The following is a 27,655-nucleotide window of genomic DNA, read 5'->3' as shown; positions in this document are numbered from 1 at the left end:
GTTTCTTTGTGATGCCTTGTTTGTACTGGAATTTGCTCTGTAGACCAGGCTGGCCTTGAATTCACGGAGGCGCCTGCCTCTGCCTCCCAAGTGCTGGGATTACAGATGTGTGTCACCACTGCCCAGCATCTCTATGCATTTTAACATATAATCTTTCATCTTCTAATATCCTTATATCTCTAAATATTTTTAATAGTCAATATTTTTATGTTACTGTGTTGGTGACCACCAGGAGGAAGATCTGGACGTTAGAGTCGGAAATGAACGAGTTCACTCATTAGTGACTTCGAGAATGCAGGGTTTGATTTTCTGAGCTCCCGAGTATTGAGTATTTTAGAGAGGTGAGCCGTGTGCCTTGGTTCACTCGGTACCTGTGGCCTTGGCAGAGGGGAGACCATGCTTGTCGACGGGATTAGATGCTTTACTATCACTCTTTGGAAATTCTGCTTTAGCCTTTGCTTAGGCTGTGATGCTTTGAACACTTAGCTAGTAAGTGAACTTGTTCTGCCTAGACGTATGTCTGAGAGTCGTGGCTTTTCTGAGGTCTGATGTGGATTTGCCAAAGACTGGGCAGTTTTACTTCTGCCTCACTCTTGATATCAGAAATGGTGTTTACACTAGTGGGTGCCGGATAGTGCTGTGGCCGCAAAGGTGAGATGCAGGGGAGGGAAGGACATTGGAAGAGGGTAGCTTTTGAGTTTTACTGTGGAGTTTAGGAAAAGTAACCCTGTTCTCTGGAAGGGAATACCATCACATGGTCCTGCTCGACTTTAGCCCTCTGAACTGCTCCCCTGCACACTTGAGTGTGTTATTCCTGTTGCCCTCAAGTAATTCTGAAGTTCATGGGCTGTTAGTTCAGGCTGTTCTAGGAAACCCTCGTCTTCACACCAGCTTCAGGAGGAGCTGCCGGCATGAAGTGTGCCCGCATATTTGGAGATAAAAACCTGTGGAATAGTGTGCTGCTGGGTTTTTGTTTTGTTTGTTTGTTTTCTTGAGACATAATTTCCCTGTGTAACTCTGGCTGTCCTGGAACTTGCTCTGTAGACCAGGCTGGGCTTGAATTCAGAGATCTCCCTGCCTCTGTCTCCCGAGGTGGGGTTAAAGGCATGTGCTAGGGGGCTGGAGAGATAGCTTACCGGTTAGAACACTGGCTGTTCTTCCAGAGGACCTGGGTTCAATTCTCAGCAACCACATGGCAGCTCACAACTGTTGGTAACTCCAATTCCACGAGATCTGACATCTTCACACCAAAGCTATTAATAAATAAATAAATTATGTTTAAAAAAATAAATAAAGGCACGTGCTACCACTGACTGGCTTTTTTACTTTGTTCTTCAGAGGATTTTGCTCTAACTTATAGAAGCTCAGGGCTATTGCAATGACCTGTTTCTTTAGCACAATGATGTTCAGTTTTTCCTGTCCTGTCACATTTTCCCATTGTTCTGCTTCAACTAGGCCTAAGTGGAAAGTGGCAAATCACCCTCCCCCTTCTTCTAGTGGGCATCCTGTCCGTGTCACAGCTTGATGCCACCAAAATGAAAGGATCCTTGGCTGCTTCAAATGCGGAGGGTGACAGAAGCTGAGCTGGTTTTCTTAGCCAGAGAATGGCCTCTGTCAAAGCAGAGAATAGTTGCAGAGATACAAACTGGGACCTTGAAGCTGTGACTAACATTTTGGCGACATGCGTCCATTTGCCAAATGACTCCTTTTCTTAGGAGTGTGACTGTCGATCTCTTTCTCAAAGTAAGCTCTTGTTAGCTGTTCTCCACACAGCTCCCAAGCAGAAGCTGGCAGAGTTCTGGTTGACTGACTGTCTCTTGCAGGATATAGGCCTTGGATTAGAGTGCATGGGGCGTTCCACATCAAAGTGAAGTCCACTGGTAGATCTCAGGAACTGCTCTGATGGGAAACAGAGGCAGATTCTTCGCTCAATGTTTTGGCAATTCTTCATTTATCTGGTGATTAGCTGTAGATTCATTACATTTGTTTAACTTTGCAAGGCAAGGGCACTGAGGAAACAGCGTTTCAAGCTTTCTGTGTTCTCGCTCCCATATCTCTGAGTTGATGAACCTTATAGGCTGAAGTTAGGAACATATCAACCTTTCCTTTGCCTTTTTTTTTTTATATCCATCAGTGCTTGGGATTGAATCTAGGACTTCATGTGTGCTAGGCAGGTGCTCTACCACTGAACAACACCCCCAGTCCCAGTAAGTGTTTACTGGCCTTATCTATGACAAGGTAGTGAAAAATGTCGCTGGGCAATGATGTTGCATGCCTTTCGATTCCAGGACTTGGGAGGTCTGGAGACAGGTAAATCTCTGAGTTCAAGGCCAGCCTGGTCTACAGAGCAGGACAGCCCAGGACTGTTACACAGAGGAACTCCATCTCAAAAAACCAATAAATAAATAATAATTTAAAAAAAGATATTGATGCCAGGTGATCGTGGCATGCGCCTTTAATCCCAGCACTTGCGAGGTAGAGGCAGGTGGATCTCTGTGAGTTTGAGGCCAGCCTGGGTTACAAGAGCTAGTTCCGGGACAGGCTCCAAAGCTACAGAGAAACCCTGTCTCGGAAAAAACAAACAAACAAACAAAAAAAGATATTGAAAACATGTTAAATATAAGGTAGATGTGGTAGTTCCGGCACTTGGGAGGCTGAGGATGGCTGCACATTCAAGTCCAGCCTGGGCTACAGAGCAAAAGCTAGTTCCAGAAAAAAAAAAAAAAAAAAAAAAAGAAAAAAGCCGGGCGGTGGTGGCGCACGCCTTTAATCCCAGCACTTGGGAGGCAGAGGCAGGCGGATCTCTGTGAGTTCGAGACCAGCCTGGTCTACAAGAGCTAGTTCCAGGACAGACTCCAAAACCACAGAGAAACCCTGTCTCGAAAAACCAAAAAAAAAAAAAAAAAAAAAAAAGCTAGTTCCAGGACTGGTGCCAAAGCTACTGGAAAACCCTGTCTTGAAAAAACAACAATAACAACAACAAAAAATGTTTGAGATCAGGCCTCACTCTGTAGTACTTCAGAGTTCCAAGTTCCTAACACTTTGAGATGTGGCTCACAACTAACTCCAGATCCAGGGGATCCAGCTGCACCTTTTGGATACTATGGGTATTTACATGTGTGGTGTGCACTCACCTTTGGGTGACACACAATTTTTTGTTTTGTTTTGAAACAGGGTTTCTCTGTGTAATAGCTCTGGCTGCCGTAGAACTCGCTCTGTACACCAGGCTGTTTTCAAACTCAGAGATCCGCCTGCCTCTGCCTCCCAAGTGCTGGGATTAAAGGCGTGCGCCACCACCTTTGGGTGACACACAACTTTTAAAAGAGAAATAAAGATGAAAATGGTGTTTGCAAATTTTATATGTTAAATTGTGTTGAGGCTTGTTTATAATCCCAGTATTGAGGAGGTGGAAACAGATGAATCAGGAGTTCAAGTCCAAGGCCTTTGTTCAAAAAACAAATAAAATTTATATTTTAATTAAGTAATACAGGTCTGGAGAGATGGCTCAGAGGTTAAGAGCACTGACTGCTCTTCCAGAGGACCTGGATTCAATTCCCAGCACCCACATGGCAGTTCACAACTGTCTGTGACTCCAGTTCCAGGGGACCTGACACCAATGGCAAAATACAAATGCACATAAAATAAAATTAAATAAATAAGTAATGCAAATTCAAATGGCAACAAATAAATTATGTGGCATGTTGGCTCATGCCTACAATGTCAGCACTCCAGAGGCAAAGGCAGAAGGGTTGCATTTGAGCTAGCACGGGTTGAAGGTTAGCTTGAGTGGTACAGCAGGACCCATAGACTGTATGTAGCTCAGTTCTAGGACAGTTGCCTAACAAGTGCGAGGAGGAGGCCCTGAGTCCCGTTCCCACCATTGGGGTGGGAGTATATAATATGCTCTACCTTTTTGGCTTGCCGTCAGCTCAGTTTACTTGTTCCATCTTTACAGGGGTTGTGAACTGCCTGATGTAGGTGCTGGGAATCCAATTCAGGTCTTCTTGCAAGAGCAGTGTGTGCTCTCAATGGCTAAGCCATCTCTGCAGCCCGAGGCCACAGTTTTTAAAACCAGTGTAGCACACACTGTTAATACTACTACATCTTTTGTTGTTTTTTCTTGTTTTTTAACACATGGACTACTTCACAAATTCGCATGTCATTTTTGTGCAGGGGCAATGCTGATCTTCTCTGTATTGCTCCAATTTTTAGCATATGTGCTGCCAGATCGAGCATGCGTCTTTTGTTTTTGAATCTGTTTTGGTCATTATTCCCCATTAGTGATAAATAGATTTGCTCTGTCCTGATACAGATTCAGACTTTTCTGTCTTTTATAAACTAAGCTCCCAAACATTACCACAACTTAGAGTTTTTCTACCAACTGAACTATAGCTCAGCCCTTAGCTATTAAAAATAAACTGCATGTGTGTGCATGGTTGCTCACACATGCCTGTGGAGGACTGAAGAGGTTGTCAGAGTCTGTCCAGCTGGAGCTACAGGTGGTTGTGAGCTGGCCAGTGGGGAAGCTGGAATTGAATTGGGTCGTGTGTAAAGACAGCAAGTACTCTTAACAGTGGGACTGTCTCTCTAGCCCCTTGTTTTGTTTTCTTAAGGCAGGGTCTTGTAGCTCAGGCTGACCTTTTTGTTTGGTCCTTTTGGTTTTTGGTTTTTCAAGACAGGGTTTCACTGTTTAGTTTTGGCTATCTTGGAACTCGCTTTGTAGGCCTCGAACTCACAGAAATCCTCCTGCCTCTGCCTCTGCTGGGATTAAAGGCATGTGCCACCACTGCCCGGCCAGGCTGGCCTTTAAGTGTGTGCCGCTATGCTCAGTTTTTTTTTTTAAAAACATGTTTTCATTTGAAGTAATTTTGAAGCTCATGGAAAATAAGGAGTTTCCCTTAGTGTGCCAGCGCTGTGCTGCATGGTAGAGATAGAGCCGAGAACAAATTGACTGAGTCTCTTTGCCTTGCAACAGTTGTGGTCTAGTGGAAAGGGATAGAGCTGAGAACAAATTGACGGAGTCTTTGCCTTGCGACAGTTGTGCTCTAGTGGAAAGGACCTCCACTAAAGAACTGGTTAATGTTGCCGGTGGTCCTTGTGCAGGTAGCTGTTGGGGAGCCCAGGCAGTTAGGGGGGACCATGGAGGAACTGAGGGAGGAAGAAAAGGCTGACTGAGGGGACGGTCCTAGGGAAGGAGTTTGTTTTGAGGAAAGAAGGTTCTCAGAGCTGGTGCCTGGTGAGAAGTGGAGAGGCCAGAGGCTAGAGGATGTGGGCTTTCCTGGAAGATCAGGTAGGTACTCCAATTAGCTCACTAGTTCATGTTCAGGGCCTCAAGCAGGCTAGCCCAGTCTCTGCCTCTGAGCTGTACCCCAACTGCTGCTTCCGAGAATTTTGAACTCAATGTCAGGATACTTCCAGGTAACCTTCTATGTGCTACTTTGCTGCTGTGGATGCTGAAGTTGTCTGCATCATAATGTTTGGATCTCGTTTTCCATCAGAATTTCCCTTAATGAAGCCTGTCCCTTTAGTCTCCCTTCCCCCACCCCCATTCCCCCACCCCTGTCTTGTAAATTAACCCTGGTTGGCAGGGTTAGGTTTTCAGATTACTGGGGCACAGTCTTTAGGTTATGGGGGATGATGGGCTTGTTAGTTTGCTATTGAGGAGACAAAGGATCTGTACTTGTAGGGCGTTATGACAGCTTTGGGAGTCTTCCTGGGGCCGAGGAGAGAATCCAGATGTTCTTATGAACTGCTGTGAATAGTGTTCTGTCATCTGGTCATTTGGGTCATGTGTCTGCACAGGACACATAAGTTTTGCTGGGCCAGCAAGCGAATGAGTCCCCTGAGGGGAGGCTGTCATGCCCGAGTATGAAAGGATTTTTACCTGAGACATTGTATTTACTAGTGTGCTGACTTTTGCTCAGAAGTTCCACATTCAAAGCCCAGATGGTCCTGTTTGATTGAGCACTTTTCTTATGTAATTGGATCAGCTTGCCCTGCTTTCATAACTTCAAGTAGACTTGATTTAGCAGCCTATCCCTGGTGATCAAGGAATGACAATGTGCGAGTTTTTCTAGCATTTCAACGCAAAGTGTCTGCATTTCTGGTGGCTCAAGGGTATTAGAATGTGAGAGAAGAGACTTCAACAAGGAATGTCACAGCGCTGTTATTAGAGTGTCTGTGGTGAGTTGAAACTTAATACATTCTGTTTGAAATGAGGCATGACACCTCTCTGTGTGTGAAGTCTGATCAGTGTTTCATGGAGCATCTGCTTAAGTTTCATTCAGGCCTTTTCTTTTCTTTTCTTTTTTTTTTTTTATTTTTCGAGACAGGGTTTCTCCGTAGCTTTTGGTTCCTGTCCTGGAACTAGCTCTTGTAGACCAGGCTGGCCTCGAACTCACAGAGATCTGCCTGCCTCTGCCTCCCGAGTGCTAGGATTAAAAGCGTGCGCCACCACCGCCCGGCTCGTTCAGGCCTTTTCTTGTGGAGTCTGTCATCGGGTTGTCTTCATTTCTCTGTATGTGCTTTTCTGCTTTGTGTTTAGGATATGCACATGAAGGAAGCTCTGATGGAGATGGGCAGCTAGGTATGATATGGCTAGTTTACTGTGCCAGTACTGTTTGCCAGTCAGTGACGAGGTGTCTAACTTGCTTGTTTGTTTTGTTTTGTTTTTTGATTTTTTCGAGACAGGGTTTCTCCGTAGCTTTTGGTTCCTGTCCTGGAACTAGCTCTTGTAGACCAGGCTGGCCTTGAACTCACAGAGATCCACCTGCCTCTGCCTCCCGAGTGCTGGGATTAAAGGCGTGCGCCACCACCGCCCGCCTTGACTTGCTTGTTTGTAATAGATTTTTTCCCCCAAGTTTTGGCTGGCCTTGACCTCTGGATCTTGTTTTCAGTGTAATGTTACTATTAAAATAATAATAATAATAAAAAAAAACAGTACCAGGCAGGGGTGGAACACACCTTTAATCCCAGCACTTGGGAGGCAGAGGCAGGTGGATCTCTGTGAGTTCGAGGCCAGCCTGTTCTTTTTTTTTTTTAAAGATTTATTTATTTATTATGTATACAACATTCTGCCTCCTTTTATGCCCACATGCCAGAGGAGGGTGCCAGATCTCATTACAGATGGTTGTGAACCACCATGTGGTTGCTGGGAATTGAACTCAGGACCTGTGGAAGAGCAGCCAGTGCTCTTAACCACTGAACCATCTCTCCAGCCCCAGCCTGCTCTTTAGAATGAGTCCTAGGACAGCTAGGGCTACACAATGAAACCCTGTCTTGAAAAACAAAAACAAACAAACAAAAATTTATTTAAAAAAATAAGTCCTAATGTTATCTATGCTGGCTTCAAATTTCTAGGCCTAAGCCATTTCCTGTTTCAGTCTCCTGAATACTTGGGACTACGGTTGTGTGTCACTACACCCAGTTTGGTCATGATTTCCTTTAGTGTGCTGGAGGTTGCTCACATATTTGGCCTCTGATAGAGTGAGTGCTGAGGTCACTGATTACCCTGTGGTTACACCCAGACTGTGGCACAGATCCAGGTCACCATTGGTAGCCTGACTCCATTAGAGATTTACAGGAGACACAGGTGCTAACGTCCATTTAATTTTTCTTTCCTGTTGGTGAGCACTGCTGGTGATGAGCTGTGGTGCGTGTGTAGGGGTTGGAGGCCATCTTTACGAAGTGGTTTCTTCCACCATTCTTGGGTTCCAGGAATCAGACGTAGGTTGTTGGGGTTGAGGGGCAAGCACCTTTACCTGCGGTGACACTTTGCTGGCTTTCACAGGTTTTGGTGGGAAGTAAGCTTTTTTACTCTATTTATTTGGTTTGGTGACAGATCTAACATTGGCTTTCTCTGTGTAGCCCTAGCTGTCCCAAGACTTGCTCTGAAGATCAGGCAGACCTCAAACTCAGAGATCTGCCTGACTCTGCCTCCCAAGTGCTGGGATTTTTGGCCTTTATTCTTTTTCTTTTTTAAAAATTTAACTTCTTTATTCACTCTCTGGGAGTTTCACATCATGAACCCTGGTTCTGCTTACCTCACGGTCCCGTCCCCCCATATCCTCCCCTCACCCTGCCATGCTCCATCACAAAAGAAAACAAAACCAAGTAAGCAAGCAGGCAAAAGCAAAAACAACACCCCCCAAACAAAACAAAAGCAACAACAAAAATCTCTTGCTTCTCCTTCTTTCCCACCTCTCCTTCTCTTCATTGGTCCTGGTAGCAATGGGACTTTGGTGTATCATGCAGTATACCCCTTTGTCCCATTAGCTTTACTTAATATTCAATGCAGTGAGTCACTTGTCTGGTTCAAGGCCTCTGGTTTCTGGTACACCACCATCACTGGCTCCTCACCAGAACGCCTCTAGGACATCCTGTGGCCACCCCAAGTCTTGGAGATCCTGTGGGTATCATTCCACAGGACCAGTCCCTTCACACACTCCTGCAGGTCCTAGATGGAGTAGATGCTAGGGTGGGCCTGGGTGGTAGCCGAGCTGATCAGTCCAGGCTACTGGGGCCACCCCTCAGGAGAAGGGACAGAGTCAGCTCCCCTACATGCATGCCCTTGTGGTTGGTTCAGCCTCCCGTGTGGTGAGGGGTGGAAGTGCAAGGGCCAGCTCTCTTGCTTAATGTCCAGCAAGAGACAAGGCCAGCTTTCCCAGGGCCATCAAAGGGCATGGCCGGCTCAACCTGGCCCTCTGATTTCATCTCGCATGGTTCCTAAGGCCTCCTGAGGTGACACAGGCCACAGACATCAATGCAGACCCAGACATGGCCCTCAGCAGCATCTTGGGCCTGGATGGCATCCTGGCTCTGGGTGGAAGGAATGGCCACTCAGGCAGGAATGGTTCAGACTGTGGTTGGGCCTCTATGTGACCTTTGGTAGCAATACAGGACGTGGACTTCAGCACACACCTCAGCTGCAGTAACATGGTCCTTGGCGACAGATGGCTCTGGATGTCACCCCACCCCAGTGGCAGTATGCTTTTAGCCATTATTCTTATGAGGTAGTTGTTTATACCCTTTCTTCTTAAAACATGGTCACAAATACACACGTAATTAAAAATAAAAAACGAAAACTAAACTAAAAATGCTGGAAGCAGTGACTGGTGAGCTGGTTCGGTGGGCAAATGCACTCACTGCCAAAACTGACAGTCTGAGCCCAGTGCCCAGAGCCTGCACAGGGGGAGAGCCCTGACTCCCCAATTATCCTCTGACCTCAGAGTGCACCTATGGCAAATACACTCGGACCCCCATACCTACACTGTGGAACACACACACAATGAGTAAATGGGGTGACAGTCGCTATGTAACCCAGGCTGGCCTCAATTTTTCTTTGTAGCTGAGGAAGACCTTGAACTTCCGCTCCACCTGCCTTCACCTCCCAGGCAGCCATGCCCAGGTTGTTGTCTCATCTTTGGTTTTTCGAGACAGGGTTTCTCTGTAGCTTTGGAGCCTGTCCTGGAACTAGCTTTTGTAGACCAGGCTGGCCTTGAACTCACAGAGATCCACCTGCCTCTGTCTCCTGAGTGCTGGAATTAAAGGCATGCTCCACCATGGCCAGCTTGAGTTTCTTTATTTAACAGATATCCTAAATGTGACTTAGTACAGGTGAGCTCAGAAACCCTGCTCAAGAAGAGCTCTCTGTAAACATTGGTACCCCTTACATCTCTGGGGAAAACTAGGGCTTTCCCTGGTATTTCCTTTATATTCAGATGGTTTCAATCTGCTTAGTTTTGGTCTTTTGGGCTGGATTTCTAAATTAGAATATGTGTCTTTTAGCTGACGAACTCCTTTCTTCCCAAGAGTGCTCCCCCCGACTTGAGGAATTTATTCAGGTAATTCTTTAGTAAAGGAGCAAAGTCAGTCTCCTAAATCTAGACCCTCCCTAGTTGTAAAGCTGACTGATGGTAATAAATTTTAGCTGTATGACTCCATTTTTCTTGCCAATATATCTAAGCGCCCTGGTTGCTGGGAGATGTGGGTGGGGAGGAAATATTAATTATGAACATTGAGCTACTCTGTCATTTAACTGTAAAATTCAGGACCGTGCTAATGTCTCTGGTGAAATGGAACACATGTAAATCATCTGCCTTGGGTTTCCACATCTTTTTGGAGATGACAATGCACTGAGATTTTGAAGTTGGATTTTTTGGTTTTGGAGACAGGGTCTCAAGTTCCCAGTCCTTCTGCCTTCACCTCCCAAGTGCTAGGATTGTAGACATGTGCCACCAAACCTGGCTTTGAGGTTTGTTTTTAACCATGACCATATGAAGGGCACATTTGCGTCTTCCATCTATATGATAGATTCACAGACTGATAAAAGAACCGCTCTGTCCTTTACTGCTAGTCAACAAATCAGCTGGAAATATATTTGCAGCTGGCTATTCCTTGGATGCTGTCAATTGCCTGGAGGTCAGGAGCTGTGTAGTACTTGTTAAGGTTGTGGAGGCCGAGTGTACCACCGTAGTGACCAGTTCTTGGATATCCCTGTGTCTGTTAGTTAGCCACGTTGACTCTGGCATTGGGTGCGTTTACATCTTCTGATGGGTAGCTTTATAGAAACAGCTCTATGTTTTATGTATTTTATTTTCTGCTGAGGAATAAACCCAAGGCTGTGTGCATACTCTACTGCTGGGCTCAGTGGTAGAGTATGCACACAGCCTTGGGTTTTCTAAAATTTCAATATTAAGATTTTGTGTGTGTGTGCAGTGTGTGCAAGTGCAGGCATACATGTGGAGCCCAGAGGGCAACTTTTGCGAGTCAATTCCCTTTTCCCACAGTGGGTTCCGGGGCTTGAACTCAGGTTGTCAGGCTTTTGTGGCAAGTACTTTTACCTGCTGAGAAATCTGGGCTCATTCCATCCTAGACTCTTTCCAAAATGCTTTTACAAGTTATGTTTGAACAGTTTGGATAAACAAAGTTGAAAAACTACTATTGAACAAAAAGTGTGACTGTCTCGTGCTTCTCCACTGGCTGTTTTAACTACCACTGATTTACTGCAGTTAATATTGTATTTTGTGTTTCTCTGTTGCAGAACTGGATTGTCCCTTTGCTTTGAGGAGCGGAGTGTGGTAGGGCTGGAGGGGTTTAGTGAGGTCACTCCTGATGTGTTTGGGGTGCTGTTCAGACATTTAATTTACAGTTTCTCTTGCATTAGTTGTCTCTAGTCTTCATTATCATGAAGCCATTCTTTGCACTGTGGTTGTTTAATTGAATGTGAATATGGATGTCTCCTTGTTTATCATCCTTTTAGATAAGTCTTATCTTCTGGACTTTCCTTTATCTAGAAATAACCTAATATTTAGACATAGAAAATAAGTAGACACCTGCATTTACATTTTGGAGTTTAAAAAATAATCCAGGGGAAGAAGAGAAAGCTCCTTATGGGGAAAAAAAACAACTGGTTGATTGAGCTGTATCTGTTTTGTTTTGGTTTTAGGTAAGGTTTGCTATCGTCTACCCAGCCATCTCCCTCTTCCTCCCACGTGCAGGGGTTACAGGTGTGCTGCATGTCAGCTATCGTGCTTCTTATACTCTGGAGAGCCACTGTCCTGCAGTAAAGGAGCCAGCTGTGGTGTGTACCTGTAATCTCAGCACTCAGGAGGCAAAGGCAGGAGAGGTAAGAACTCAGGGTCATCATTGTCTACATCGAGTTCAGAGTCAGCCCCATATATTTGAGACTGCTAATCCATCCATCCATCCATCCATCCATCCATCCATCCATCCATCCATCCTTCCATCCATTGTTTTGGTTTTTTTTTTTTGAGGCAGAGTCTTCACTGGGTAGCACTGACTGGCCTAGAAGTTGTCTACCTGCCTCTGTCTCTAAGCGCTGAGATCAAAGGCATGCACCAACACTACTGGCTAGAACTTTGCTTTAAAAAACAAAACTGCCAGCCGGGCGGTGGTGGCGCACGGCTTTAATCCAGCACTTGGGAGGCAGAAGCAGGCGGATCTCTGTGAGTTCGAGACCAGCCTGGTCTACAAAAGCTAGTTCCAGGACAGGCTCCAAAACCACAGAGAAACCCTGTCTCGAAAAACCAAAAAAAAAAAAAAAAAAAACTGCCAGGGGGCAGGAGAGATGGCTCAGCGGTTAGGAGCATTGCCTGCTCTTCCAAAGGTCCTGAATTCTTCCCAGCAACCACATGGTGGCTCATAACCATCTGTAATGAGGTCTGATGCCTTCTTCTGGTCTGCAGGCATACACAGACAGAACATTGTATACATAATAAATAAATACTAAAAAAAAAACTGCCCATACGTGTCTGTGTTAAGACGACCTAAGGCTTTTAGTTTAAATATTTATGATAACTATTTGATTTTTATCTTCTTTCTGGGCCAATTAGGCTTGCTATACAGTTAAATTTATATGATAAAAAATTGACTATAGTTGCGGGGGGGATTCCTTTCATGAAATCACCTTGGGATTTTTTTTTCTTTTTTTTTCCTTTTGAGACAGGGTTTCTCTGTAAACCCTGGTTGTCCTGGAACTAGCTCTGTAATCCAGGCTGGCCTTGAATTTAGAGATCTCCTGTGTCTGCCTCCCGAGTGCTGGGATTAAAGGTGTGCACCACCACTGCCCGGCATTTCCAGACATTTGACTGATCTGACCTTCAGAAAAGAACTGGCACCTGCTCTTGAGAGAGGAGAGCTCTGCACTATATGACTATATAGTGCAGAATGGCATGAAAGGCGCTCTGCCTGATTCGCTGTATTTTAGAGACAAACAGTAGAACTGCCTTAGTGGGAGCTGTCTCCAATCTGAGCTAGAACACAGGATGTATGTGGTTGATTCCGTGTGGACATCAGTTCTCAAGTAAGTCCGGGAACCAGTTTGGTTCCTGTTGTTGGGTAGTCTCCTGGAGAGAGTAGGCGGGCCGCTCCTACTCTTCCTGTATCGAGGTTCTTCGTCCTGGGGACTGGATGCCATTACACCACTGTGCTAAGGACTCCTGATTTCCCAACTTTATTGTTGTTGTGTTGTTGTTCTTTTGGGCTATTTTGAAACTTGGTTTCACGATACAGCCCTGGCTGGCCTAAATTTCCTGTGCAGGGCATGCTGGCCTCAAACTTAGAAATCTGACTCTACATGAGAGCTAAGTTTAAAGTCATGCACCACCATATCAGACCTTGATTGTTTTTTAGGAGCAATCTTAAAGGGCAGGTAGACAGGCAGGCACATTCCACGTGGTGACTTTTAACCCTAGAAGGCTTATAAGTAGTGCCTGGTTATCCATTGTCCTGGAAGTAAGAAGTTGTGTAGTATCTGTGGAATTAGTGAGCTGATGTAATTCTGTTTGGCCTTGAAGCGGGGGAAGCTGTTGCTTCGTTCAGGCTTCTTCAGCGGTGTTGATGTTGGCCAGAGAGGGACACTTCTGGATTTGGAGAATGACCCCTTCAATTTATTTTATGTTTTTTTTTTTTTTTTTTTTTTTTTTTTTTTTTTTGGTTTTTCGAGACAGGGTTTCTCTGTGGCTTTGGAGCCTGTCCTGGAACTAGCTCTGTAGACCAGGCTGGTCTCGAACTCACAGAGATCCGCCTGCCTCTGCCTCCCAAGTGCTGGGATTAAAGGCGTGCGCCACCATCGCCCGGCCCCTTCAATTTATTTTAAATTTATGCTTGTCCCTGATGATAGGGATTTGATTTATGAAAATTTACTATTTTTGATTAATATTTTAGTGAAGCTGAGCATTTGTTCAGGGGCATTGAATGAGACAGGGTCCTGTTTTGCCCAGGTTGGTCTTGACCTCCTGGGTTTAGGCGATTTTCCTCCCTCAGCTTCTCAGGTGGCCGGGACATCGCTCCTCCTAGTGTATTTTGATAAAAATACGACCAAAGGATTAGATCTCGAGTAAAGGGAGATTGTCGCGCTCAACTTTGAGACCAGAAATGAATTGGTATTTCCTTTGGAGAGGGGCTAAAACTCTGTGTGCGTGTGTGCGCGTGCACATGAGTGTGTGTGTGTGTGTGTGTGTGTGTGTGTACACATATGTGTATTTGTACTTGTGGAAGGACAATTTGAATGTCCTTTTTTTTAAAAAAAAAAAATTATTTATTTATTTTGTATACAATATTCTGTCTACGTACATGCCTGAAGAGGGCACCAGACCTCATTACAGATGGTTGTGAGCTACCATGTGGTTGCTGGGAATTGAACTCAGGACCTTTGGAAGAGCAGGCAATGCTCTTAACCACTGAGCCATTTCTCCAACCCTGAATGTCCTTTCTTAAGAATGCTGTCCACCTTATGTAGAGACAGAGTCTCTCACTGGCCTAGAACTTGTCAATGCCTAGGCTGGTTCCTTCTGTCTTGTCTCCTTAGCACCAGATTTATAAGTGTGCCACCACACCAGCTCTATCTATCTATCTATCTATCTATCTATCTATCTATCTATCTATCTATCTATCTATCTATCTATCTAATCTATCTATCTATCTATCTATCTATCTATCTATCTATCTATCTATCTATCTATCTATCTATCTATCTATCTATCTATCTATCTATCTATCTTTTTGAGACAGGGTTTCTCTATGTTGCCCTGGCTGTCCTGGAACTTGTTCTGTAAACCAGGCTGGCCTCGAACTCAGAGATCTGACTGCCTCTGCCTCCCAAGTGCTGGGATCAAAGGTGTGCACCATTACTGCCTGGCTAATACCCAGCTTTTTAAATATTGGTTCTGGGGACTGAATTTGTCACATATTACTAGCTATCTCCGAAGCCCCTCCTGGGATGTGTGTGAGTCAGAAGACAACTTGTTGGAGCCTTTTTTTTTTTTTCCCTAAGCTGTGTTGGCCCTAAGGATTGAACTCAGGTTGTCAGGTTTGGAGGCAAATGCCATCTCATCACCCCACCACTTGGTTTTGAAGTGAGTGTAGGTGTCGTCCTCCATGAGAACTCCCTGTCCAGACATCTCTGTGAAGCAGCTAGTCTGTTGGACATCACACAGGCAGGAGTTGGGATTGGAGATTTCCAGTCAACTTCTGATCAGTTCTGCTCTCCTGCAGCTGTTCTTGGTCTTTGGATCTCTCCTCTTTCCTTCCTTCACTCCAGGACATTGAAAGACTATTAAAATGACTTCTTATTAACAGTGAATTATGAATATCCCTGTAAGGAGTTCAGAGCTAAGCCGTCCTGTGACTGGCTTGATACACATGGCCTCCCATATGTACTGTGGGCTACTGAGAATCTCCTTGTGCCCTAATCACATTAGTTACTCTGTTTAGAGGCAGTTCCTCTGTGGACTGACAAATGGACTTTATTTTACTTTTTTTTAAAAGACTTATTTTTACTTTTGTTTCTGTATGTCTTTGTGCCGCATGTGTGTGGAACCTGTGAGGCTAGAAGAAGGCATTGAATTCCTGAAACTGGAGTTCCAGGCTGTTGTGAACAACCTGGGGTGGGAGCTGCAAGAGTCACAAGTGCCTCTAACTGCTTAGCCATCTCTCCAGCCTTTTATATTATTATATCTTTCCTATCTGTGAGTTTGCATTCATGGTGCCAGTGCTATTTTGGCTTTCATTTTTAGAGATCAAGAAAGGAGATTTTCTCGGGACCAAGCCTTGGAGGACTTGGTGTTTTTGAGCTCTGGTTATATCTTCAGCCAGTTCAGTGTCCTCCGTCAGTCAGTTCCCTCGTTTCAGTTCTGTGTGAAGTGAAGCAGACTGCAGTGGGCAGACAGCTGTAGGTTTCAAACGCTTAGGTATTGTGTGACCAAGTCAGCAGGCAGTTTCTCATGTGGTATTTATTCTCTAATCAAGTCCCGTGGGTGTGACTATTGCCAGGTACAGGTGAACTGTGGCCTATGAGTCAAGTCTAGTCTACAGTTTGTTCTTGAATGCCTCACAAACTGAGAATGATTTTATGTTCTTAAAAGGCTGGAGGGAGGGAGGGAGAGAGAGAGAGAGAGAGAGAGAGAGAGAGAGAGAGAGAGAGGGAGGGAGGGAGGGAGGGAGGGAGAGATTGAGAAGGCAGGCCACAAACTGGAAGAAAATATTTCACTAGAGACAGAGTTCTTGAGCCCAACAGTAAAATGAAAAGGCTAGGGTTATGAATGGCTCACTGGTAGAATGTGGACTTAGCATACCTTAGCGCTGGGGAGCACCATCACCCCCAAAGTCAAAAGGACCTAAACAGACATTGAGTGGCCGAACTCCCAACTGACAGCGCCAAGTGTGGCAGAGATGCGGAGCAACAGAAGTTCTTTGTTGCTGGTGCAAATCCTAAGTGGGTAGAGCAACTTTTGAAGAAGTTTGGCAGCTTCTTAAAGAGTCAGACATATTCTTAGTGCCTGATCCACCAATCACACTGTGGTGTAGGTACATGCCTGAACTGTTTGTTAATCACACTTCAGCACAGTGAGATGCATGCATGGAAACTTGTAGTACTTCTTGCTCAGTTTTGCTGTGAACCTAGAACTTCTAAGATATAAAGTGTTTTTTGTTGTTGTTTGTTTTTAGTTGGTGTGGGAGTAGAAATCAGTGATGAGGCCCATGCTTAGCACCTTTGAGGACTTGGGTTTGATTCCCACTTCCACCAAGAATAATATATAAAGGAGACTGTAAGGTGGTGTTTGACAGAGTGTTTATGTAGGGATGAAGTGCTCAGGGTCTCTGTCCCTGTCCAATCCTCTCGACCTCCTGGGCACGCAGAGCCTCTAATTATAAAGCTGTTGTTCTGAATTTGATTTTGTTTACAGGTATATGAATGACCTAAAGCTACAAATAAAGACGGAGAGAGAACGGTGCCAACTGGGAGCAGGGCAAGGATGCCAATTCCGCCTCCTCCCCCGCCCCCACCTGGTCCTCCCCCACCTCCCACTTTTAATCAGGTACGTAATCTCTCCACTAGGTTGTCTTCAAACCTTTAAGTAAATTGGTAGGCTTCTCATACTGTTTTGTTCTTTTTCTTTTCAGTCCTCTTTGTTTAAAACTTGTAAATTTTCTTACCTAACCACTCTTTCACTCTGAGCTTGCTCTGTAGCTCTGTTTTTTTTTAAATTTTTTTAAAAGATTTATTTATTTATTGAGTACACAGTGTTCAGCCTCCTTGTATGCCTGCAGGCCAGAAGAGGGTACCAGATCTCATTACAGATGGTTGTGAGCCACCATGTGGTTGCTGGGAATTGAACTCAGGACCTCCTGAAGATCAGCCAGTGTTCTTAACCTCTGAGCCATCTCTCCAGCCCTCTGTTGTTTTTTTAATTTCTTTTATATTTACTTTACATGTAGCCTGCATGTATGTATGTGCACCACATGCATGCCTCAGACCACAGGAGGCAGGAGAGGGCTCTGGGATCCTCTGGAACTAGAGTTCCAAGCAGCTGTATGGCCAGAAATGGGTGCTGGGGACTGAACCTGCATCCTCTGAAAGAGCAGTAAATGCTCTTGAGGATGGAACCACCTCTCCAGCACCTACCCCCTTGTGGTTTGTTTGGTTTTGTTTGTAACAGGATCTTGCTATGTAGTCCAGGCTGACCTTGCTGGCCTTAAACTTTAGGTCTTCTTGTCTCATTACCCCAATTGCTGGGGTTACAGATAAGAGATAACCATGTCCACTAATCATTTTTAATACCATCTATAACTTTTGTATATATTTGACCTTTAAAGACTTTTCCCTAGCATTTTGAGACAGGATCTTGCTGTGTGGCTGGCCAGTAGCTTGCTATGTAGGTCAGACTGGCCTCTACCTTGCAGTGTGATCCTTTTTCCTTTGCCTTCTGCACGCCTTCCGGAGTGTAGGCCTGAGCAATTGCTCAGCTGCATTCTGGATTCTTGAGGCTACTTAGGAGACACACTTAATAGCAGGCAGTGTAAGGAGATAGAGAACACACAAGCCTGTGCCTCAACTAGTTTGGACTTCTGAGAGGTCCTCTGAGGATCACACCGACGTGTTTTGTTCCCTGTCCTGCTTCATTCCAAATGGAGATTTGGACTCATGGAGTTGGAGCTAGTGTTTCTTCCTAAGTTACCTGTCTTACAAGTAGGTTAGTCTCATTTCTGTGTTGTGGCATCTTACAGAATCCCTTGGCTTAAGTCATTTATGCCAAGCTTGAGATAAAAGGAGCTCTTAGGGTAAAGTTACCATTTCCTTCTTCCTCCAGGCAAACACAGAGCAGCCCAAACTCAGTAGAGATGAGCAGAGGAATCGAGGAGCCCTCTTACAAGATATTTGCAAAGGGACCAAACTGAAGAAGGTGACCAACATTAATGACCGGAGTGCTCCTGTCATTGAGAGTGAGTCGGGGGTCCGAGGATTAGAAGACTTCTGGGCATCGCACGTATTGTAGTCTCTCCAGGAGGAAAGTGGTGTCCTGGATATCTGGACTTTCCTTCCAGCTGTGGAGTTGAACGTTAGGAAAGTTCTCCTCAGCTCTTCTCAGGGTTAAAGTCCTCCCCTGCTGATGATAGTGTTTGTTAGGGCCCATCTGTGGCTGTTCTCAGGAGACCACCACATTCCTAGAGGCTTCCTGGCTGAAACCAAGGATGATTTTACAATTGCTGTACAAGTCCATTCTTGTAGGCCTCAGGAACGTTTGTTCACACTTCCTTGTCTCCCCCGCCCCCAATGTGGGGAAGAGGACCCAGAGAACTGTTGAGCTTGTCTATTTTAATCGAGTTGTTCTCCTTCTCCCTAAATAAAAATGGCTCCTCCTTCCCTTTGTCCTTTTAGTTTGCTTGTTTTTTGTGATAACCCTTGCATGAAGGTGTGCAGCGGCAAGGCCTGGCGCCCTTGGGTTGTGTGTTTAGTGGTAGCGCTGCTACTCTTGCTGCCGCTTCTTGATAGAGAGGCAAAAGTAAGATTGGTACGTTTGTAATTAGAGCCTAGATAGAGGAATCGTTTCTTCTCAGGCTTGACTTGGTCAGCAGCTCAGAGCATGTGAAATGAAACCTCACCTCTGCCTTCCAGAGCCCAAAGGGAGTGGTGGTGGCTATGGCCCTGGAGCTGCTGCTTTGCAACCCAAGGGAGGTCTCTTTCAAGGAGGAGTGCCCAAGCTGCGACCTGTGGGAGCCAAGGATGCTTCAGGTATCTGAGAAGTTATCTCTTGGGCTAGCTCCCAACAGTGTTTGTTTTTTTGACTTGCTCCAAGCGTGCTATCTTAGGTTGAAAACTGAGGTTGAAGGTGGGAGGAAGAAGAGACAAGCATAGTTGCCCAGTAAAGCAAAGCTGAGAGTTAAATAAAAATGTGTTTAACTTAGGTAAAGAAAATGGAGATGCTGTTGTAGCATGTGACTTCAGTCCCACCTGCAGGGTTGAGGCAGGAAAATCACAAGTTTGAGTTCAGACTGAACCGCAAGAGTTGAGAGCCTGCCTTAAAGAAACAAAAAAGATTTTAAGTGCTGGGTTGTAGCTCAATGAGTTGAAGACTTGGCTAGTGTGTGTGAAGACCTGAGTTTAGTTCCTAGCACTGCATAAACCAAGCTAGGTGGTATACGTGTAATCCCAGAACTTGGGAGGTGGAGGCAGGAGAATCTCAGACATTCAAGTTCATCCTTGACTACTTTCTGAGTCTGAGGCCAATCTAGGTTACATGAGACCTAATCTCTAAATACATAAATAACTACATTCAGAATATTCACACACACACAAAGGTATACACACAGAGAATAGATTACTATTTGGCCCTGCAAAAGAAATCAATGTTATTTGTGACAACATGGACAGGCCTAGAGGACTTTGTGTTGAGTGAAATAAGCCAGAAACAGAACGACAAGCCAGCATGGTGGTGCACACTCAGGAGGCAGAGACAGGTGAGTCTCTGTGTGTTTGAGGCCAGCCTGGTCTACAGAGCAAGTTCCAGGGCAGCCAGGGGTACATAAATACGCCCCCCTAAAAAAGGGGGGGGTAAAATAAATGAATGTAATTCAATTCAAATATGTTCATTTTGTGTCAAGAGACTCTGAATCTGAAACCTGATTAAAACTCAGAGCTAGGGCTAGCGATGTGGCTCAGCAGTAAGGCAAGTATTTTGCATGCTTGAGGCTCTGAGCACGGGCCACAGGAAAGCAAACAGACCCAAGAACTTTGCTGGTACTTTCTCAGCTGTTGTGCAAGGTGCACTGAGGAGGCTGGGTCAACCAGAGGCCTGACCGATGTGCATGTAACTGTTAACACAGTGTTCTGTTGTTTGTAGATACTCTAGCTGCTAAGCCAGCCCTACAAGTCCCCAGTTCTCGAGCTGCTGCTCCGAGGCCTCCAGTGTCTACAGCCAGTGGGCGTCCTCAAGATGATACTGACAGCAGCCGAGCCTCCCTCCCAGAACTGCCTCGGACGCAGAGACCCTCTTTACCTGACCTCTCTCGTCCCAATACCACTAGCGGTACAGGAATGAAACACAGCTCATCTGCTCCTCCCCCACCACCTCCAGGGCGCCGTGCCAATGCGCCCCCTACTCCTCTGCCTGTGCACAGCAGCAAAGCTCAGGCCTACAACAGGGAGAAACCGTTGCCTCCAACACCTGGACAGAGGCTGCACCCGAGTCGAGAAGGACATCCTGCTCCACCCCCTGTAAAACCACCTCCTTCCCCTGTGAATATCAGAACCGGACCAAGTGGCCAGTCTCTGGCTCCTCCCCCACCGCCTTACCGCCAGCCTCCTGGGGTCCCCAATGGACCCTCAAGTCCCACTAATGAGTCAGCCCCTGAGCTGCCACAAAGACACAATTCTTTGCATAGGAAGACACCAGGGCCAGTCAGAGGCCTTGCACCTCCTCCACCCACCTCTGCCTCCCCCTTCTTGTTGAGTAACAGGCCACCTCCCCCAGCCCGAGACCCTCCTAGTAGGGGAGCAGGTAAGTGTTTGGAAGCCTTTTCTCTTTTCTCTTTGCTTTTTCTAAGAGCATCTCTTCAGTAATTAGAGTAAGAGTCATGTATTCACCTGGGTTATTGGGAGCCCTTGATGTGTTGGTAATTGTTAGGGGAAAGATTAAAAAACTTGTTGTGCACAACCTAGTAAATATATAAATCTATAAACATGGTATGTAGTATGTTTTAGAGAAATACAAACCAGGGAAAGGATGCTGGTATTTGAACTAGAGGAGAGTAGAGTGAGACGAGGCTTACCCTGTGTGGTGCCAGTGTGAAGGATCTGAAATCGAAACAGTCATCACTCCGGACAGCAGGGAGGCCATTGCAGAAGGACTGGAATGAGTCGGGAGCTGGCAAGAGGGAAAGTGGTAAAGCCAAGTCTTCCGGGATAATGTGTAGGACTCTGGGAAGATTTGGAGCTGACCTCGTCCCATTCCAAGTGAATTATTTTGTTTTCGAGACAAGGTCTCCATATATACCTTTGATTGGCCTGGAACTTGGTATGTAGAACACATTAGCCTTGAACTCATAGAGATCCATCTGCTTCTGCCTGCAGAATGCTGGGATCAAAGGTATGCACTAACACACTTGGCTCTAAATAAATCTTATATAAAATTAAAAAACAACAACAAAACCACATTCTAGCCGGGCGTAATGTGGCACACCTTTAATCTTGCACTTGGGAGGCAGGTGGATCTCTAAGTTCAAAGCTAGCCTAGTCTACAAAGCGAGTCCACAACAGCTAGGACTGTGTTACACAGAGAAACCCTGTTATGAAAAACAACAACAACAAACACATGCCTGGTGGCTGGAGAGATGGCTCAATGGTTATGAGCGCTAACTGGTCTTCCAGAGCACCTGGGTTGGTTTCTTAGCTCCCACACATTGGCTCACAACTGTCTGTAGTGTCAATTTCAAGATATATGATGCTTTCTTATGGTCTCTGAGGGCATCAGGCACACATGGTGTACAGATATGTATGTAAGCAAAACACCCATACATATAAAATAATAAAAATTAAACACAAAAAACAAAACAGGAAAAATGAACTTGGTAGAGTGATGGAAAAGGAGCAGGATAAAGGAAGTGGTCCTCTGTGCAGTGCTGCAGAAAGGCCAGTTGGACACTGAGAACTGGCTGTGGACTGAACATCAAGGGACCCTCTGTGCAGCCTTGAGGAAGCAAATTGGGGTAGGTTCACAAATTAGGAATGGATGCCAGCTATGTTGGAGGCTGAAGCAGAGGCTGGCTTGAGCCACTGGAGTTTGAGGTCAGCCTGGGCAATGTAGGGAGACCGTGTGTGACCAAAACCAGAAAAGAACGTTTAAGAAAGCAGTATATAGGAACCTTGGTGAAGGCCTGGTTGAGTGTGTCCATATACAAATAGAACGGTTGCCAAAGCACTGCTGCTTTTCCTGTGGACCTGGACTTGGCTCCCAGCCCATATCACAGCAGCTCACAACCTCCTGTAACTCCAGCTCCAGGGGATCTGATGTCCTCCTCTGGCCTCCATGGGCGCTTGTGCACACATGGCACACATACAGGCATGCAGGCACACACATGCACAAATAAAAATAAATACAAATTATGTTTCCTGTAAATTTGTGCTCCCAGTAGCACTTTTTTAGTTTTTTAAGGCAGGGTTTATAGGTGTAACAGCCCTGGCTGTCCTGAAACTCATTCTGTAAACCAAGCTGGCCCCAAACTCACAGAGATCTGCTTGCCTCTGCCTCTCAAGTAATAGGATTAAAGAGATACACCACCACAGTCGGCTTCAGTAACAGTCTTTTAGAGGGCACCCCAGACAACAACCTGATAATATTGATGACATGGTATTTCCCTGCCTATAACCAGCCATAAGATAGCCCAGGATTCTGTAAAGTTCAGGTTTAAAGGGAAAAAATGCACACATCAGGTGGGGGACAGCTGGAGAGACAATGACTGCTCTGTCAGAGGACCCAGGTCAGTTCTCTGCACCCAGTCCCAGGGGTACTCTGGAATACTCTTTTGCTGACCTCTGATGGCATGAGGCATGCATATGGCTCATACACACATGCAGGCAAACACGATGCACATAAATAAATCTAAAAAATAAAAAGTTTTTAACTTGTAGATTTTAAAAGACTTTTTTTTTTAAGCCACATTTTTTTTTAAATCTCTATTTCATGTGCATTGCTGTTTTGCCTGCATGTATATCTGTGTGAGGGTATCAGATCCCCCGGAACTGGAGTTATAGACAGTTGTGAGCTGCCATGTGGGTGGGAATTGAACCCAGGTCCTCTGGAAGAACAGCCAGTGCCCTTTACCACTGAGCCATCTCTTCAGCCCCCTTAAAAGACTCTTAATGTGAACAATCCTCTTTCTAATCCCATTCGGTAATAAAAGCAGAGAAAATAAAACTGAGGTAAGTAGTGTCAATTCTGCAGATTTCTTGCTTTTCATATACTATGAGTTGTATTGTGTCCGGTAGCCGCGAGCATGGGCCAAGGGGAGGCCTCATCTTGCTGCCCGCTCAGTACCCAGAGCAGGAGTTCTGAGCAGCCCACAGTCTTGAGGAGTGGCTGTATCTGTTGTATAACATGGGGCAAATTTCTCTGATTCTCTTGAGTTTGTTTGTCGTGTAGTGTGCTGTTGAACTTGTTTTATGTAAAGGGCATCTAAGTAATTCATGGACTTACTTCTATTAAATCACATTATAACAATATTATATGATAATACATGTTTGTTTCTGTTGGAGGCTGAGCAGAAAGCAGCAAGTTCCAAACCAGCCTTGTCCACAGAGTAAGTTCTAGGACAGCTGAGGCTACACACAGAAGCCTTGTTTTGTTACAAAAAAACAAAAACACCCAACAGACCAAAACTAAACAAACAATGACAGAGGGAGGGAACAGAGGAGGAGCAGCAGCCACCCCATCTCTCTTTTATTTTCTATGATTTGTTTGCTTTATTTTGTTTTTCGAGACAGTGTTTCTCTGTCTAGTCCTGGCTCTCCTGGAAACTCTGTAGACCAGACTGGCCTCAAACTCAAGAGTTCCACCTGCCTCTGCCTCCTGAGTGCTGTAAAGGTGTGTGCCACCGTTACCTGGCATTCTATGGTTTTTATTTTATAGTTGGTATATAAAACAATGAATTTCATTACAGCATTCCTGTACTTCTGTATCATTGTGCATTTCTCACATTTGCTCCCTCACTAGCCCCCCCCCCCCCGGCTGCTTTCTCTAGCTTATGTCTCTCAAGCCCTTCTTTTCTTTGCCAGTTCCAACACAAGCCAACTGCTTTGTATTTTAATTGCAGCTCCTCCACCCCCTCTACCCACGGTCCGAAATGGTGCCAGGGATGCTCCTCCTCCCCCACCACCTTATCGAATGCATGGGTCAGAGCCTCCGAGCAGAGGAAAACCCCCACCTCCACCCTCAAGGACACCAGCTGGACCACCCCCTCCTCCACCACCACCCCTGAGGAATGGCCATAGAGACTCCATCACCACTGTCCGTTCCTTCTTGGGTAAGTTGTCAGTGATTTGTTTGTTTGTTGTGTCAAGATAGGGTTTTACTGTGTAGGCCTGGCTGTCCTGGAACTCACTCTGTAGACCAGGCAGGCCTCAAACTCAGAGATCCGCCTGCCTCTGCCTCCTAAATGCTGGGTGGTGTTCGCCACCACCGCCTAGCTAATAGTGACTTTGTCTCATAGTTCTGGTGGTGACTTGACCGACTCACTGGTGCCAGATGGCTCCTGTAGATGGAGAATAGGCCAGAGCAGCAGTCTTGTTCACAGCAGCTCCCTCCTGACTTTTCCTCTGACTTGTGCTTCCGATCCATTGGCATTCTTTCCATACATGAACAGATTGAAATCAAGTCGTCAGGGTTCATACTGATTCTAAAGCTACTCTCAGGTCCCCACAAGAATCACTGATGAAGCTTCCCATCAGCGACTGTTCTCTTTATTCTCATATATCCTAGAATTATGTGTTCAAGGAGGGGAGTTCCTTCCTGGTTACTTAAAAACTCAAGAGGCTTAGGGTGAAGCTCAGTGGTACAGCATTAGCCAGTGTGTACAAGTCCTGGGCTTAATCCCACAGTACAGAAACAGCACGAAAAGCCAAACAAGCTTAGCTGACAGAGGCCCTTAGTTTGAACCCCAGCACTACAAAAACAAAACATACAGAGGCCAGTGACAAACCAGCTGTATTTTTTTGAGGACATCATTTTATTTATTTGGACCCCACTGTTATTATGTAGAGAAGCAGGAAATTGACTAGAACAGGCGCGTATTGGATCATGTTTTCCAAGCTTATAAATGTTGAGATCTCTACTTAAGAGAATTCACCTCACAGTCTAGAATAGAGCCATAAGTTGTACTCTTTTGAAGATGCGTGGTGTAGACCATGATATCTCTTGAAAGCATTAACACGCTAAGTTCTTCAGGGTTGCTCTTCCATCACTACCCCCAACACAGTCCAGCCTGTTCTTAACAGTTGCACAAGAGTTTTGCTTTGAGCGTACATCCTTATTGCAGAAACCTCTGAATGTAGTGAGGCACGGTGGCGTGTGTCTGTAGTTTAGCTGGTGCAGGAGAATCTTAAATTCAAAACCTGTCTGTAGTACATAGTAAGACCCTATCTAAACAAAAAAAGCTTTGAGTAGAAAAAGGACCTCTTGAGGTGTGATCGTGCCGTGCCCATAAGACGTAAGACGTTTGACTCTTAGGATGAGGTTGTAGGGAGCAGGATCGGAGCTAGACATGGCTGACTGAGCTGTGTTGCAGAGCACTATAGGATAACCAAGGCTGAAAGGAAGTTTTCCGTTAAAACTCTTGCTAGCTAGAGAGACATTTGAGGTTAATGACTACCACTCCTTAAATTTAATTCAGTTTGTTTCCCGTAGCAACAGTCTTGTAAGCCCACCTTGTTTCTGGAGCTTCTTGTAAGCCCACCTTGTTTCTGGAGCTTCTTGTTTCTGCTTGCACACATACTTGTGCTCCTTTCCCAAAGAGTCTGAATTTTGGTGGAAAGATGTAGAGTCAGCCTTTGACTCCTTTACATTCAGAATTTTAGAAGGGAAGGTACTGGTTCTGGTCGTGTGGCATTCACCTTGATCCTAGCACTTCGAAGGCAGAGTCGAGCAGATCTCTGTGTGTATGAGACCATGCTGGTCTCATAGTTCCAAGTTAGCCAAGGCTACATAGTGAGACCCTGTCTCAAAATGAACAAAAATAATAATAGCTTGACAATGGTGGTGCATGCCTTTAATCCCAGCACTTGGGAGGCAGAGACAGGTGGATTTTTGTGAGTTTAAAGCCAGCCTGGTCAACAGAGTTAGTTCCACGATAGCTAGGGCTATACAGAAAACCCCTGTCTAATAATAATAACAACAATAATAATTTGTTTTGGTTTGGGTTTCTATTGCTGTGATGAAACACCATGACGAAAAAGCAGGTTGGGGAGGAAAGGGTTTATTTGGCTTACACTTTCATATTGCAACTCACCACTGAAGGAAGGCAAGACAGGAACAGGGCAGACACCTGGAGGCAGGAGCTGATGCAAAGGCCATGGAGAGGTGCTCCCCATGACTTGCTTAGCCTGCTTTCTTATAGAACCCAGGATCACAGTCCAGGGATAGCACCACCCACAATGGGCCAAGCCATTCCCCATCAATCACTAATTAAGAAAATTCCCTATAGCCAGATTTTATGGAGACATTTTTTCAGTTGAGGATCCCTCCTTTCAGATAACTCTACCTTGTGTTGAGTTGAATAAAACTATCCAGCACATAAATAAAGGGGCTGGAGAGATAGCTCAGTAGTTAAGAATATTGGGTACATTTTCAGAGGACCCATGTTCAATTCCCAGCACCAACATGGAGCCTCCATAACAGTCTGTAACTCCTGTTTCAGGAAATCTGAAACCCTCCATTAGCGTCTGTGGGTGCTGTGTGCACATGGTGCCCAAACATACATGTAGACAAAACACACACAATTTAAAAGGATTAAATTTTTTTCTCTGTATGTATATGTTCACATGTGCACCTTTATGTGTTTATATGTATGTGTACAGGTGGTTATGGAGGCCAGAGGTCAACATTAGGTGTCTTCCTTAATTGCTCTCCACCATATTTGTCTTAGATAAGGTCTCTCACTAGACCAGGAGCTCTGCAATTGGTCTGACTGGCTGGCCAGCAAGCCCCAGTGATACTCTGATTTCTGCCTCCACAGCCCTTGGTTATAGGCTCCTGCCACCATACCAGCCCCAGATAAAGGGTCTTTGGGTATCCACTGTTCATCAGAGGCACCCGGGGGATGCTTTTGTTGTCTCAGGAACTTTGATTTGGTGGGCAGAGCAGGCTGTCCATACAGCAGAACCCAGAGGAGATGGTAAATAGGAAAGGTCCTAAGAAGTCCCACGTCTGTGGGAGGCGTGACATAATACTCTCCTCTTTTCACAGATGATTTTGAGTCCAAGTACTCCTTCCACCCAGTAGAGGACTTCCCTGCTCCAGAAGAGTATAAGCATCTTCAGAGAGTATACCCCAGCAAAACAAATCGAGGTGCGAGGGGAGTGAGGAAAGCGTCCGTGTTTGCATGCAACGTAGAGTTTGTGTGTTTTCTGGGATTAGAAAGTGCTTCTGCACGTGTAGAGGTCAGCAGGAGTTGGCTTTTCTCCTTCAAGTCCCCTGGATCCTGGGGACTAACTTGGGTCAGCAGCCTTGGCATCAAGTGCCCACCTTCCAAGCCATCTCTTCAGCAATAGTCCCTGTTGTTAAAATTTGTTAAAATTTGACTTAGAGAGCCTGTCTCATTTCAGAAATGTTACGTAGGGTCTGTAAGTGAGCTCAGTGTCTATGAT

General features: G+C 45.4%; 1 protein-coding gene and 1 non-coding gene across 5 annotated transcripts in view; one reads left to right on the top strand and one right to left on the bottom strand.

The window, feature by feature from the left end:
• Positions 1 to 27,655, top strand: part of Wipf2 (WAS/WASL interacting protein family member 2) — a 32,772-nt gene that overhangs the window by 1,414 nt on the left and 3,703 nt on the right. For 2 of the 4 annotated variants that reach the window (XM_075990803.1, XM_075990804.1), the window contains exons 2-8: positions 11,447 to 11,626; positions 16,707 to 16,838; positions 18,111 to 18,243; positions 18,917 to 19,033; positions 20,142 to 20,798; positions 24,109 to 24,318; positions 27,255 to 27,356. In XM_075990803.1, the coding sequence (XP_075846918.1) occupies positions 16,776 to 16,838; positions 18,111 to 18,243; positions 18,917 to 19,033; positions 20,142 to 20,798; positions 24,109 to 24,318; positions 27,255 to 27,356 (1,282 nt within the window). In that variant the 5' untranslated portion in view covers positions 11,447 to 11,626; positions 16,707 to 16,775. The remainder of the gene's footprint in view (positions 1 to 11,446; positions 11,627 to 16,706; positions 16,839 to 18,110; positions 18,244 to 18,916; positions 19,034 to 20,141; positions 20,799 to 24,108; positions 24,319 to 27,254; positions 27,357 to 27,655) is intronic. The other 2 variants (XM_075990805.1, XM_075990806.1) reach the window with 2 other exon arrangements.
• LOC142832004 (U6 spliceosomal RNA) lies at positions 4,129 to 4,236 on the bottom strand. The gene has a single exon (XR_012907103.1). It is a non-coding gene; the product is annotated as a U6 spliceosomal RNA (small nuclear RNA).

This window comes from Microtus pennsylvanicus, chromosome 11 (genome assembly GCF_037038515.1).
Source record: "Microtus pennsylvanicus isolate mMicPen1 chromosome 11, mMicPen1.hap1, whole genome shotgun sequence".
In the NCBI taxonomy this organism is placed as follows: Eukaryota; Metazoa; Chordata; class Mammalia; order Rodentia; family Cricetidae; genus Microtus; species Microtus pennsylvanicus.
The sequence above is the reverse complement of the archived record's forward strand: the minus strand, read 5'-3'. Positions and strand labels throughout refer to the sequence as shown.